Source organism: Solanum pennellii, chromosome 12 (assembly GCF_001406875.1).
Source record: "Solanum pennellii chromosome 12, SPENNV200".
Taxonomy (NCBI): domain Eukaryota; kingdom Viridiplantae; phylum Streptophyta; class Magnoliopsida; order Solanales; family Solanaceae; genus Solanum; species Solanum pennellii.
The window spans coordinates 3,215,637-3,230,100 of record NC_028648.1 but is presented as its reverse complement, the minus strand read 5'-3'; the positions used below and the strand labels follow the sequence as shown (position 1 = coordinate 3,230,100).

The following is a 14,464-nucleotide window of genomic DNA, read 5'->3' as shown; positions in this document are numbered from 1 at the left end:
TTATAATTTATTTTAGTTGTTGGATTCATAATTAAGGATTACGTGTTCAAAAAATTTGATATAAATATAGGGTTTAAATAAAAATTATTCAATTTATTTGATTATAAGAGTGAAGCTAAGTTATCGATTCAGATAAACTCAATAAGTTTTTATTTTTATTTTTAAAGACATTAAATGTATACGAATTATTAATTTAAAAACTCAACAAACACTATTAGAAAAAACATAAATATATAATCATAAACTTTGAATTTTAATTTCACCTCTTCATCCCTACTCGTACCTAATATTATAACTTCATCTCTATAAATACACTTTCTTTCCTAACTTTCTACTATACCCTAAATCTTGTACAAACACTTAAAAAAAACCACAAATCAAACACAAAAAATTAGCAAAAAAATATCAAGAAAAAAATATTCTCTTCTTCCTTTTTTTTCTATGATTTAATTTCATATTAATTCAGATCAAGAAAAAGATTATCGAAATATATCGAAGATGAAGAATAAGAAGAATATTGAAAGAAATAAAAGGGAAAAATACCCTTTAATTTCTTATCAAGAATTACCAGAATATATGAAGGATAATGAGTTTATTTTGAATTATTATAGAGCTAATTGGCCTCTTAAACAAGCATTTTTCAGTATTTTTAGTTGGCATAATGAAACTCTTAATGTTTGGACGTAAGTATCTCATTTCATTTTTATTTTCCTTTCAATTTTATAAATTCGCTACGAAATTCATCGCTCAATAATTAACTTGTAGTCAATAAAAAATAATAATTTGTTGTTAAATAGAATTAACGATGAATTTTGTTATTTTACAAAATTTGATAGATAACTTGTCTTAATTTATATCATTATTTTTTTGAAGGGCCCTTTTTTGAATAGTTGAAATAATTACTTTGTTTACAATTTATTTAGCTATATTTTTAAATTTATTTTTCTAAATTGGATCTTGCTTGTTTTTTTTTCCAGGCATTTAATTGGATTTATTCTATTTGTGGTATTAACCATAGCTAATGCAGAGCATTTATCTCAAATTGCTGATTTTATGACTATGTTTATCCGGTATGTAACTAATCAATTTAACGTTTTCGTTAGAAAATTATACTGTATATAAGTTGTATACATAATATTGCATATGAATTTTGAACCTTGTGTCTTTATTAATTAAAAATCTCAAGTTTAAGCTTAATAATTGAGTCGTATTTGATAAAAAGCATTTTAATTTATCCACTTAGAAGGACTTTCAATCGCCAATTAAAATAGTAATCAAACCTTGAAAACTGAATGCAATTTCATAAAAAGACTTTATTGGTATTTATAAATTCGAATTAGTCGAATCTCGAAGCACAACCAAATTTCTTTGGGTTGGACTTTAGGGATTTAAATTTTCTTTTGATGTGGCAAACTTTAATACGTATACAATTAAAATTATATTAAACCAATGTAATTGAGACATACAGATGTGGTCCATTAATATTTGATGGATATTGAAATGTTAGGTTAAAAAGATAAACTTTATCAAACTCCCAACTACCATCTTTAAATGTTTGCTCATTTATTTCTGTTGATATTTTTTTGGTGATATTTTTTTTGATGTACGAAATATTTCACGTTAATAATATGATGCAAAATTTAGTAGTTGTATTCACTATTTGAGAACTTGTAATCTATTCTATCACACAGAGATATTATAAATAACGTTTTTTTTCTAAAACATTGAATAATCAATTAACTTAAATTAACGTACAAATTTTCATTTAAACCTAGAAAATTAAATTTGATTTTCATTTATTATAATTATTATTAATTTTCATAGATTGTCTAAGAAACAAATTTTGTGTTTTCATTATTTTTTTACAGGAATTTTCCAACAAGTGGAGATGCGAATATCTCTCACAATTATAAGGTACTTTTAAGTATTGTTAGTAGTAAATTAATGAACTTATAAGTTATTTAACTTTTATATACATATATAATTCAGACGCTTAAAAGATAATTATAGGTTAAACATTCTCAATAACTAGAATTAGTTACTTAATATAAAATAATTAAGAAGTAACTTATTATAACATATAGATCGATATAATAAAATGCTTAAAAGATAATTAAAGGTCAGCATTCTCAATAACTAGAATTAGTTACTTAATATAAAATAGGAAAAATTGTATATAATAGCAAACTAATAACCTAAAATAAATGGAATAGCTAAGGTTTGATTTAATTGTGCTCCATAGCAAACGTTAACTAAAATTTGTCAGCGTCTCTCTCCCAGAAATCTTCATACTGATCGAGTTACTAAACTGAAAAATAAAATAAAATAGAGTAATGATATGCTCGTCACTATAAAAAAAAAAAAAAAAACTGGTATTAGCTACAAACTTTGTTGGTAATGCTAACAGAATTTGTCTGTCACTAATTCAAGTTTCTTAGTTGTGATATGTCATTAAATAGTCGGTAGCTAACATGATTTTTTGATAATTCGTAGCTAATCCATCGTTAAATAATACGTGCAACAAATTTTTAATCGTCAAATAACACAAATTGTTTATTGCTAGTGTTTTTTGTTATGATATAAATTCTTTACATTATCAGTGTATACCGCGAATTTGTCTTACAGGGAGAAACTAGGTTAATTGATCAACATTTACAAATGGATATCACATCAACCAATGAAGCAACTTGGCCATTTTATGTATTCTTAGTTGGTGCAATGTTTTGCCTTTTATCAAGTAGCACTTGCCATCTTTTCTCATGTCATTCACAAAAATTGAACCTTTTGTTAGTCCAAATGGACTATGTTGGCATCACAATTATGATCATCACATCCTTTTTTCCACCAATGTACTATATTTTTCAATGTTCACCACACTGGCAAATTGTATATCTCACTGGTATCACAGTCTTGGGAATTTGCACTATCATAACTCTCCTCTTCCCCGTGTTTTCGACCGGAAAATATAGGTCTTTTCGGGCCGGGCTCTTCATGTCCATGGGTTGTTTTGGTCTATTTCCAGCAATTCATGCTCTTGTTGCAAATTGGAGTGATCCTATTAGGAATATCACACTTGCATATGAAGCCGCGATGGCGTTCTGTTATATTATAGGGGCTATTTTTTATGTTAGTCGCGTACCGGAGAAATGGAGGCCTGGATTGTTTGATCTAGTTGGTCATAGTCATCAAATATTTCATACATTTGTTATTTTTGGTGCATTGGCACACTATGGTGCGGCAAGGATTTTCGTGGAATACAGGACTCGATTCGGATGTCATAATAGATAGAAGAGGGATAATGATGTATTTTGATATGATGTGATATATGTTTGATACATATAGGAACAATAACTTGTTATTTACGAAGAGTTATGTATAGTCTGAGACGGATTTAGAGCAAGTTCTATGGTGATCAATCAAACTCATTGCTTTGGGCTCGAACTATGTATTCATGTGCCAAAAAAACTAAACATATCCATATCATATTTGAGTGGAACTTAACTTTCTTCAATTATCTATGACTTATATTGGGCTTTGAATTAGTGATGGTTGGAGTGAATTTGGGCCAAATAGAAGATTTTTCAAGCCCATTTTTAGGGATAACAAAGTCCAGCCCAAATACTATCCCTATAAAAGTAGCAGGCCCATTAATTTCTCATCATGCTTTGCACAAATAGGCTATTTTTGTGCCATTGTTTAAGTTTTGACCACATTTGGATAAGTTTACAAAAATAGCTTCGGTATTAAGACTTGACCGTGAGTCATTAAATAAAAGAAACATTTAGTAGCAATAGATTTTCTTTTATCGCCGCAAAAATATTTAACGGCAGTTAAGTTAATATCACCGCATTCAGATACGTTAAAGTTTTTATCGACATTATATAGAATTTTGATTATAAATACTCATATTATATTTTATACTGTTAAATATAATAAGGACAATTGTATATAATAGCAAACTAATAACCTAAAATAAATAGAGTAGCTAGGGTTTGATTTATTGTGCTCCATAGCAAACTTTTGGAAAAAATTGTCAGGCGCCTCTCTCCCAAATATCTCGCTCGCCACTCTCCTCCAATCTCTCGCTCGCTTCCTCACTTTTATTACAAACACAAGTGTTTAAAAATTGTTTCTAATTGTATAAAGCAGAGAAAATTGTATAAATACATATATTTTTGTCCCCCTCTCTCCCCTCTTCCAGATCTCGCTCGCCACTCTCCCAAATCTCGCTCGCCACCCTCGCCTTTCTCACTTATACAAACATAAGTGAAATGTATAAATTGCGTTTCTGTTTGTATAAAGCGTGAGAAAATTGTATATACACATGCAAGTACATATATTTTCGTCCTATACACTTATAATTATACAATAAAAATACTCCCCTGCCCAGTTTCTTTTGCCTTTCTCTCTTTCTCGTTTTACACAATTTTCAAATTGTATCTAATTTATCTCTTTCTCGTTTTATACAATTCGATTCAATTGTATATTCCTTGTCAAGTCTCTTTTGTCTTTCTCTCTTTCTCATTTTATACAAATTCAAATTGTATATAATCGTTCTATACCCTTATAATAATACAATTCGTTTTATACACTTCGTTTTTATACAGTTCTCTGCCCAAGTGTCTTTCTCTTTCTTGTTTTATACACTTCGTTTTATACAATTTGCTTCAACTGTATATGTATAGCGAATTATACAGTTTCTATTAGGGGTGGGCATTCGGTATTTCGGTTCGGTTTCGGTTTTTTTTCGGTTTTTTCGGTTTTCGGTTTTTGTAAATTGTGTACCGAATACCGAACCGAAATATTTTGGTTCGGTTCGGTTTTTATTATTTCGGTTCGGTTTTTATTATTTCGGTTCGGTTTTGTTATTTCGGTTTTTTTAATGGGCCTGCTTAGTTGGGCTTTTAAAATTTACAAATTTTTTTGTTTGATTTTCAGCTTAATGGGCTAAAAATAGTTATATCAAAAAGTCTTTTACTTTTTAATTTTTTATTTTAAATTATAATATTAATTATTTAATATTAATAATTAATATAATATAAATATATATTATAATATAATATATTTCGGTAAACCGAAATACCGAATTACACAAAATCACATACCGAAAACCGAACCGAAATACCGAAAAATACAAAAACATATACCGAAAATCGAAAAAACGAAACCGAAATACCAAAAAAATTTGGTTCGGTACGGTGTTTCGGTTTTCCGATGTTTATGCGCAGCCCTAGTTTCTATGTTTGCTATAGAGCGCAATTATGCAAACTTTGCTATAGCATACAAATATGAATTTTTTATTTGCTATATGTAAAAGTTGCCCAATATAATATAACGAAAACTATATTATTGCCTCTAAATAATAATCACAATATTTTTTATTTCTCGTAATGAATCCTAGCGAATCTTAGATCATAAATTTCATAATCTTCATTTTTTTTAAAAATTTATGTTGATTTAAACTATATCACCTAAGATTGTCGGTATACGTAGATAAATTACCTTAAATTATTTGTCATCGTGTTGTATCTAACAAAATGTGATGTGACCTTATTATAAGAAGTAAAAAGAGTGATTTATTATCAACTCAAGGTACTTATAAATTTCAACATCACAATTTAATCTTTGCCTAAAATTGGAAACACTAATTAATTTGATACTCTTAGGATACTTATTATTATTATACCAAAAATATCACAATTAGAGTGAGTGAGCTACCAATAATTATATTTTTTTTTAAGTTTTGGCAATTTTTTCTCATTATTATTTACGCGTTCTCTCAATTCATATAAGAGACAATGACACAAATTAATTTATAGTAATAATTATTTGAGTTTCATATTTGAACTTTCATATATATAAATAATTAACAGTTAATAATTGAAGTGTAATTTAATGAGTAATTAGTGTTGTCAGGTAAAAAATTCATACACTTGATAATTATAGTATGAAATTCAAAAAATTGAAATATTTCAGATATATTTTTGACCTACAAATTGAAGTAAAGAAAACTAGCTCACATCTTATTTAAGTAGCGGTGAATAGTATGAATATTTATAGGGCAACTTTTATATATAACAAACAGAAAATTCAAATTTGTATGTTATAGCAAAAGTTGTATAATTGCGCTTAATTTCCTATACATATACAACTGAAAGTTATGTCTATTTTGCTATACATATATACAAAGAAGCAATTGTCTAATTGGTTGGTTCATCTTCAGATTTGTATAGTTTCGCTGGCAGGTCATTTGTATAAATCGTTGTTAGCCTCTCAATTCAATTGTACGTGTTTGTTTATCTGTATAAAATTTGAATTTGTATACAATTGAATCGAATTGTATAAAACGAAAAAGGGAGAACTTATATGCAATTTGAATTTGCATAAAACGAGAAAGAGAAAAAGGCAAAAGAGACTTGGGCAGTGAATATACAATTGAATAGAATTGTATAAAACGAGAAAAAGAGAAATTATATACAATTTGAATTTGTATAAAACGAGAAAGAGAGAAAGACAAATGAGACTTGTGCAGGGAAATATTTGTATTGTATAATTATAAGTGTTTAGGACAGAGATATATGCATTTGTATGTGTATATACAATTTTCTCTCGCTTTATACAAACAGAAACAGAATTTATACAATTCTATTGTATAAAGCGAGAGAGTAAGAGTGGCGACCAAGAATATGAGGGAGAGAGGAACTGACAAAGAGTTTGCTATAAAAACACAAATAAATCAAACAATAGCTGTTGTATTTATTTTTATTCATATGAAATATGCGTAAATCAGATATTTTATCCGATTTTAAATTAACTATTTTTTATTCCAACCCGCCCATTTATCGCACCTATTAATAGGGTATGCTTTTCTTCAATCTTCATCACTCAAAGCATAGTGAAGAAGTTAGCAATGTGTGCTTATTATTCCCCTAGTATAACATCATTATGTGCCACATTTTCATTTCTTATTATCTTAAACTTGATATCATTATTAAATCATCAAAATGATATTAATTTCATCACTTTTTTCTCTTTCTCAAAAAAACCTCACTTAAGCAAAAATAAATTCTTATTACATGATAATTATCAACAAGTAACTTCTATTGAAGAAAATCATACCACTCATCATGCTAAGGTATTATTTTATCTTATTTTTGAACAATTTTTCTTGATTTGACTTCTTGATAAATGACATATGGTTTAATTTACTATTTATGAATATAGAATAGTATCGTTTAACTTCATTTATATTAGAGTTTTGATAGTATCAAAATAGAAAAATGATTACCTTACAATTTTTTTTTCTTTGTTACTTAATTTATGTTTAATTCCTTAAATTAAATTCGATAATATATAAATTCACATAGTATCTTGAATAATAGAGAAGAAAATTTTCTGACACAATAGCTCGAGAAATATATTACAAGAATTCAACTTCAGTTGCTAAACAACAAAAATATATCGCTAATTCTAGTTAACGAAGGTTCATTTTTAATATCATCAAAATATAACGTTAGATGTGTGCTATAATTTAGCGACATATTAGGGACGAATTTCATATATCTAATTCCTATTTATTTGTAGTGTATCAAACATATCCAACATTTTTATTTATTTTTTAAAAATCTTATGTATTTTTAATTAATTTTATTTAACAGAAGAGCAGTTTACAAATAATTGAAGAAGATTTAGCAAGAGCAAGATCAGCAATTTGGAAAGCTATTCATTCAAGAAATTATTACTCTGATAAAGAAGAGAAGTTCATTCCAAATGGATCTTTTTACAAAAATTCATATGCCTTTCATCAGTTAAGTTTCGAATTTGTTTCGTACTAGAGTTTAACTTCTATACATCGATTTATATAAGTAATATTTCTTTAAAGTTATCAAATTATCTAAAAGATAATTTTAAATAATCATTTGTATAAAAAGTAAAATTAGTAACCTGAAAAATTAGACAATCAACCAATGTCTTATTAAAATAGTATACTTTTTTCTTCTTTGAAAAAAAAAAACATGCACATATTTCATGACTAAGTACATATAATTATAATAATCTCAGCATAACTTATCTGCGAATTAAACAAACCCTTGTATTATTAATTAACTCATGTGTTACGATATAATTCATGTCTTCCCATAATTTTGTATCATAAGCTATACATAACGAATTTCATCATCAAGAAGTTTATATCACAACTTTTTGTACAAATTTATTCTAACACGTTACTGATATACTCTCCTGACATAGATTTACTTATTGTTAATAGATTAGTAAGGGTATTGTTTCGATATGTACACGAACAATACTTGTATACAATAATCACAACATATTTTTGTGCTTCATTTCACTACAAAAATAATTAAAATCAACTACAAAATTCATCATTAATCAGTCACTATAAGCTCTTAGCTAACATGATTTTTTAATAATATATCACTACTATGTCACTAATACAATTAGATGACAGAGAATTTGTTATTTAACTACAAAATTTATCTGTTGCTACTTTTTTTTTTAATTTATAAATAGTGGTTTTTTTAAATCTTGCATTAATTTATTGTAGGAGTCATATAGAGATGTTAAAGAGATTCAAAGTGTGGACATACAAAGAAGGAGATATACCAATGATACACAATGGACCAATGAAAAATATATATGCAATTGAAGGTCATTTCATTGGTGAAATGGAAAGTAAAAATAGACATTTTTTAGCTTCATATCCTAATGAAGCTCATGTCTTTTTTATACCAATTAGTATTGCATATATTGTTCAATATATTTACTTGCCAAATATCACAAATTTTTCTAGAGATAAAATTCAAAGGATTGTTGAAGATTATATTCATGTTATTGCTAACAAATATCCTTATTGGAATAGAAGCAATGGTGCTGATCATTTCTTGGTTTCTTGTCATGATTGGGTAATTTAATTTCTTTATATTTTCCCTCTACTATTATTGGTCTTTAATTAATTGTATGTACAAAAAAAAAGTCACTTAGTTTTCTTAATCTTAATCTCTATGGTTTAGACTTGAATCATTAATTAATTGACCATTAGGTCATATTTTTAAATGCAAAATATTTGACATTTTTGAAAAATATAAAAAGTGATTTATCCCCCCCCCCCTCCCTTTTATTTTCCAACTTTCATTTAATGGTCTAGAAATATAGTTTAACCTATTTATAACATGTTACTATTGTTACATATTTTTATAAGTGACCTAATCGCGTAAATATTTAATTTTCAGGCACCAGATATTTCTATTAGAAATCCGAATCTCTTCAAGAACTTCATAAGAGTATTATGCAATGCCAATATTTCAGAAGGATTTGAACCAAAAAGAGATGTTTCATTGCCTGAAATTTATGGATTACCAAATATTAATGTTACACCTGATCTAGACCATAGTTTAAATCCGAAAAATCGATCGATTCTTGCATTTTTTGCTGGTAGATCACATGGTTACATAAGAAAAATATTGTTTCAACATTGGAGAAATAAAGAAGACGATGAAATTCGTGTGTATGATCACCTTCCAGAGGGTGAAAATTACGCGAAATTAATGAGTCAAAGCAAGTTTTGCTTAGCACCGAGTGGATATGAAGTTGCAAGTCCAAGAATTAGTGAAGCAATTTATGCTGGATGTGTTCCAGTAATAATTTGTGATAATTATTTTTTGCCATTTAGTGATGTTTTTGATTGGAGTCAAGTTTCAATCAATGTTCCAATTGAGAAAATTCCACAATTAAAGACAATTTTAAAAGGGATTTCTTGGAATAAGTACTTGAAATTGCAAAATAATGTGAAGAAATTACAAAGGCATTTTAAAGTAAATAGGCCTGCTAAACCATTTGATGTAATTTACAATGTACTTCATTCAGTATGGCTAAGGAGACTTAATTTTAGACTTGCTAATTGATCATTGTATTTATCTAATGTTGTTTGGACTATTAAAAAGTATTATCATATATATGTCAGATTCTTCAAAACTTTTAATTTTGAAAGGAATTCAGTACGAGTGTGATAATATTTTTGGGAGGTCCAATAACATATATTGTCAATATATCATGTTGTATATATTGTAATTGTTTTGGTACCTATATTAGTTTTTGCACCTCTTTACATTGAGTAATATATACCTGAGTCGCGGCATCAAGGTTTGAGTCAATTATTAATCAAGCAAGAGTAACCACTTGTGATATCTAAAAAAATAAAATAACATATATACAAACTACATCAAAAATGATTTTTAGCAACAATTAACTTTCTTTATAAATGTCTCTAGATCATATATCGATATTGGATCGATGTAATGACAATTAACTAATGTCAACAAAGGTTTTAACATTCTTTATTAATGTGCATATTTATTGCTGTTAATAGATATTTTTATGGTAATGAGAACTCGTTCTCTAGACTCAGAACTCAACCTATATTGTTTGGACTACCCAAAATTATTGCTACATTCATGTTTTCCTCCAAAATGCACTATTGTTAAAGAATTTGACACTCCTAATAAAAAATATTTTAATACAATTCGAGCAAACAACTAAATTATGGATCACCTTACATAACTCTTGCTTTGGTGTTGCATCTTACATTTATTATATAAGTACGAAAAACGTAACAAATATAGAACTTAGGACAACTAAAGTTACATATATATTTTAAAACTCAACCTCCCCATTTATAGTCACAACATCTAAATTATGGATCATCATATATATATATCTCAATTTGGTGTTACATCTTATATACAAGTGCGAAAAACTTAATAAGTATCAATACGCGTAGAGCTAAATATATATAAGAATTTATTCTCTCGATTCAAAATCACATCTAGATTATGAATCACCTTCTTTATCTCTTGCTTTGGTGTTGAATTGATCTTATATACATGTGCAAAAACACAAGAAGTAAACATAAATTTCAAGACTCCTGTTATTTATAGTTTTGATGATATGACAAACTCAGGGATCTTGTGAAGGTACCCGGTTCTCAATATGAATCATTCATTGACTGCCAGCTGGAGAAGATACAGAAGGTTGGTGCACAGTTTCCAACTGCGTCAGAAACGTCAGACCTTTCCAACCAATGGCAGAGGTTTAAGGAAAGTGACTTGTCTATACAATGTCATCTTTCCACACATTGCTCTTTAGTTTTTGCAACTTGAAATAGCACATTCAAGAACTCTTGCAAAGGCTTAAGAAAATCAAGGAGAAGAATCATTCAAGAACAACCTAAACTTAGGAGTATATTGTATAGTTGTTTGAGAATATATTCTTTCGATCTTACATTGTAAACTGATCCTAAATCTATAAAGGAATTAGTGTAGTTTGATATGAAATTCTAAGTTAGTTAGTTGAACTAATTTAGTGGGTAACCATTGTGTTGCTTAGAAAATTCTAAGTTGTCTAGAGTGATAGCTTAGTGGGTAGAGTAACATCTACTTAGGCTCATCAAGTAATAGAGTTATTGCTTGTTGGTGAGATTAAAAACTTTTTCTCACATTTGTGTAACCGATTTACTTTTGCTTGTGAAGATTAGTCAAACGGTTGTGAAAATCATGTGAGACAGGTCGTGGTTTTACTCCCTTGAGCAAGGAGGTTTTCACGTAAAATTCCTTTGTTGTTAAACTGCATTTACTTTTTGTTATATCCTTATTTGTGTGTCAAGGGACATGGTCTATTGACTGATAGTGGGCGCACAGATTCTAACAACTCGTGCTCTCGATTCAGAACCACAACGTCTAAATTTTAGATCACCTCCCATATATCTCTTCCTTTATTTCTTAATGATTATGTAGTCATGTGACATTGTAGGTACCTTATAGGACCATATATTATAAGATTCTTATATTCTTTTGTTCAATCTAGATCCTGTGGATGTACTTTGATATGACTACTTTAGTATGTACTTGGAGGAATTACAGCCTCTTGATTTTACTATATGGATCATAGTGAAAGACCAAATACAATTATAACCAATCATTTATAAAGAAGAAATCTGAGCCACTTTATTTTACTGCATCTACAAAAGCCTCCACAAAATTCTTACCATATGGAAACACATAACACAAGACAAATTCTATTTAATGTGTATTTTTGTCATATGCTCAAGAAAATCTAGTGGTCTAATTGAAAACCCTATCATTTTATCTTATATGGATCGATAATGTAAATAATTTTTACACAAACGTTAAACTTAATTGATTAGCTACTTAAAAACGTGAATTTTCAATGAGCATTCACATTAACTGAGATTTTCAATGAAAAGTCTATCAGAATTGTTATCGAAAAGCTAATTATCGATAGACTTTATTAGAAATTTGTATTTTTTTTTAACGTAGTGAGTCACCTACAATAGAAGGTGATCTTTACCCTATCAAGAGTACTAAGCATTATTTTTATGTATGCTTATTATTTAATATATCTCTAGTATTAACTTCTTGTTGTTACTTGTTAATATTGCTTCATTTTTATTTATTCTTGATCTGAGAGTCCGTCGAAAATAACCTCTCGATAGTTATAAAATAGGATTAATTAAGAATACCGTATACATATAGTTTATCTTTTTCAGATCCTGGCCACCTTATGGAATTATACTACGTTGTTATTGTTTATTATATACAATAGTAGGTTATTTTTCACATCAAGCATGATATCATAACCTGAAAGAATAGGGTAATAGCCTATTACGATTAGTTAAACTTGTCAGTATATATAACTTAACAGTCTATTATAATCAGTTAAATTTGTCAGTATATATAACTTAATTCTAACTCTGTAGGAACATATTGAATGAGTACTTAAATTGTGGTATGATTACCCTAATTTGCATTCTTTTTTTTCCATGTGTATCATTTCATAATTTTAGTAGTACTAACAATAAAGATATTCACTTATATGTAAGCCAAATTAGGGTTTAAGAGGTACAATAAAATCTACTCAATTAATATAAGCATATGGTTAACACTCCAAAATTGTAGTAAAACAAGGACATGATTCATATTTTATTTAGCAAAGATATACGATTATTTAAAAGCATGACTATGAATTCACAAGAACTTAATAATTTTTATTCAAACTCTGTAAAAATTTCAGATTTTGAATACGAATCTCACTCCAAAGGATCGGGATTATAAATCTCACGTATTACCCTTGAGGTGATTACATCGCGATATACTAAATAAATCAACCGTTTCACGTAAAAATATTAAGATAGATAAATTAATTTTAACATATGATCACTAAACTTTAATATCTTATAACGATAAATTAAATAAGGAAGTCATTAAATTATTTTTTGTCATTGTAAAATAACTAAATTATATGTGAAATATAACTTTATAATTTTATTAATTTTTTAGTGTAAGGTAGGGTGGCCGACCAATCACATCAAGATGAGGAAAGCATATGCACAAAGTAACAAAATAATCCAGCCTAAAAAAAAGATGACATTATAACATGCACACTCACTCTCTTCACGGGTTCACACAATTATCTCAAAATAAAATTTTGAGTTTGTGATGAGTGACACGCTCGTTTCGTTTCAGTTTATATGATATAGTTCGTATTAACATTAAATAGCTAAAATCTTATGACGAAAATCATTGAAAAAGATACGTTGTATCTCTTTAGGTTTAATTTTTACTATGGAACGACAATCATCGTAAATCTCTAATGATACGCGTTGAGACACGATGGGCTATCGAAAAATAGGGAATTTTTAGTCTTTACGGAGATTTTTTTGAAATTTGTGATCTGGAACGTGTCATTGGTTTTGTGTAGATATGAATTTGCGGCATCAATCTTGTTATAACGTTTGTATGATTATAAAATCTTTTGATTAAAAAAGATTAATTTTAATTGAACAGAAAAATGTGTGACGTAAATTGAGACGGAACGATTATTTTAGAGATTGTGTGGACCTCTAGCTAGCTAAAGTCCTCTCCCTATTCATCCAACTTCTCACATGTTACTCTTTGCTGTATTTTTTTGGCACAGTGTACAACTTTACAATAAGCTTGTCCCACTCCCTTCCTTTTCCCATCAAACTTTTTTTCATGTAAATTTTTGGTTCAAATTCTTTTCAATCAAAACCGAATCTAGGGTTCATGGTAACTTTGATTCAAATTTTGTATATGTATTGACTTTTTAACTGTACATCAACATAAAAGATACGAATTCAGCGATTGATATTATGAACTCATAAAATTCTAAATTTGTTTCTGTCTTATGGTACAATGAATGAGATGTGTCTGAACTTTTAATCAGAGTTTACGTTGTTTATGGTTTAAAGTTTAAACACACATGGTAAGGAGAGTTTTTCTCTTTGACATGAATTTCGAATCGACTGAACCTGTCAGTATTGAATGCTAAATGATTATATTAAAAATATCATATTATTGCATGAATTCCAATATAGTGGTGGTACTAAATTTATTTACCCCAAAAAAAA

The 14,464-nt window shown here is 28.1% G+C and overlaps 2 protein-coding genes across 2 annotated transcripts; both read left to right on the top strand.

Moving 5' to 3' along the window:
* The first annotated feature begins 286 nt into the window (after positions 1–286).
* Positions 287–3,518, top strand: LOC107005308 (heptahelical transmembrane protein 1-like). Its single transcript, XM_015203870.2, has 4 exons — positions 287–683; positions 978–1,070; positions 1,869–1,914; positions 2,626–3,518. Exons 1-4 carry the CDS (start codon positions 499–501, stop codon positions 3,286–3,288), a joined length of 987 nt encoding a protein of 328 aa, XP_015059356.1. The 5' UTR covers positions 287–498; the 3' UTR covers positions 3,289–3,518.
* A 3,362-nt stretch (positions 3,519–6,880) lies between these two features.
* On the top strand, positions 6,881–9,934 carry LOC107005928 (probable glycosyltransferase At5g20260). Its single transcript, XM_027913258.1, has 4 exons — positions 6,881–7,135; positions 7,659–7,807; positions 8,567–8,924; positions 9,252–9,934. The coding sequence occupies exons 1-4, from the start codon at positions 6,911–6,913 to the stop codon at positions 9,921–9,923; spliced, it is 1,404 nt and encodes a 467-aa protein (XP_027769059.1). The 5' UTR covers positions 6,881–6,910; the 3' UTR covers positions 9,924–9,934.
* Positions 9,935–14,464: the final 4,530 nt, after the last annotated feature.

Coding starts and splice junctions, on each gene's coding strand:
- LOC107005308 (XM_015203870.2), top strand. CDS start 499: ATGAAGAATAAGAAGAATATTGAAAGAAATAAAAGGGAAAAATACCCT. Junction 1,071..1,868: donor TTTATGACTATGTTTATCCG/GTATGTAACTAA, acceptor ATTTTTTTACAG/GAATTTTCCAACAAGTGGAG. Junction 1,915..2,625: donor ATATCTCTCACAATTATAAG/GTACTTTTAAGT, acceptor TTTGTCTTACAG/GGAGAAACTAGGTTAATTGA.
- LOC107005928 (XM_027913258.1), top strand. CDS start 6,911: ATGTGTGCTTATTATTCCCCTAGTATAACATCATTATGTGCCACATTT. Junction 7,136..7,658: donor ATACCACTCATCATGCTAAG/GTATTATTTTAT, acceptor TTTATTTAACAG/AAGAGCAGTTTACAAATAAT. Junction 7,808..8,566: donor AATTCATATGCCTTTCATCA/GTTAAGTTTCGA, acceptor AATTTATTGTAG/GAGTCATATAGAGATGTTAA.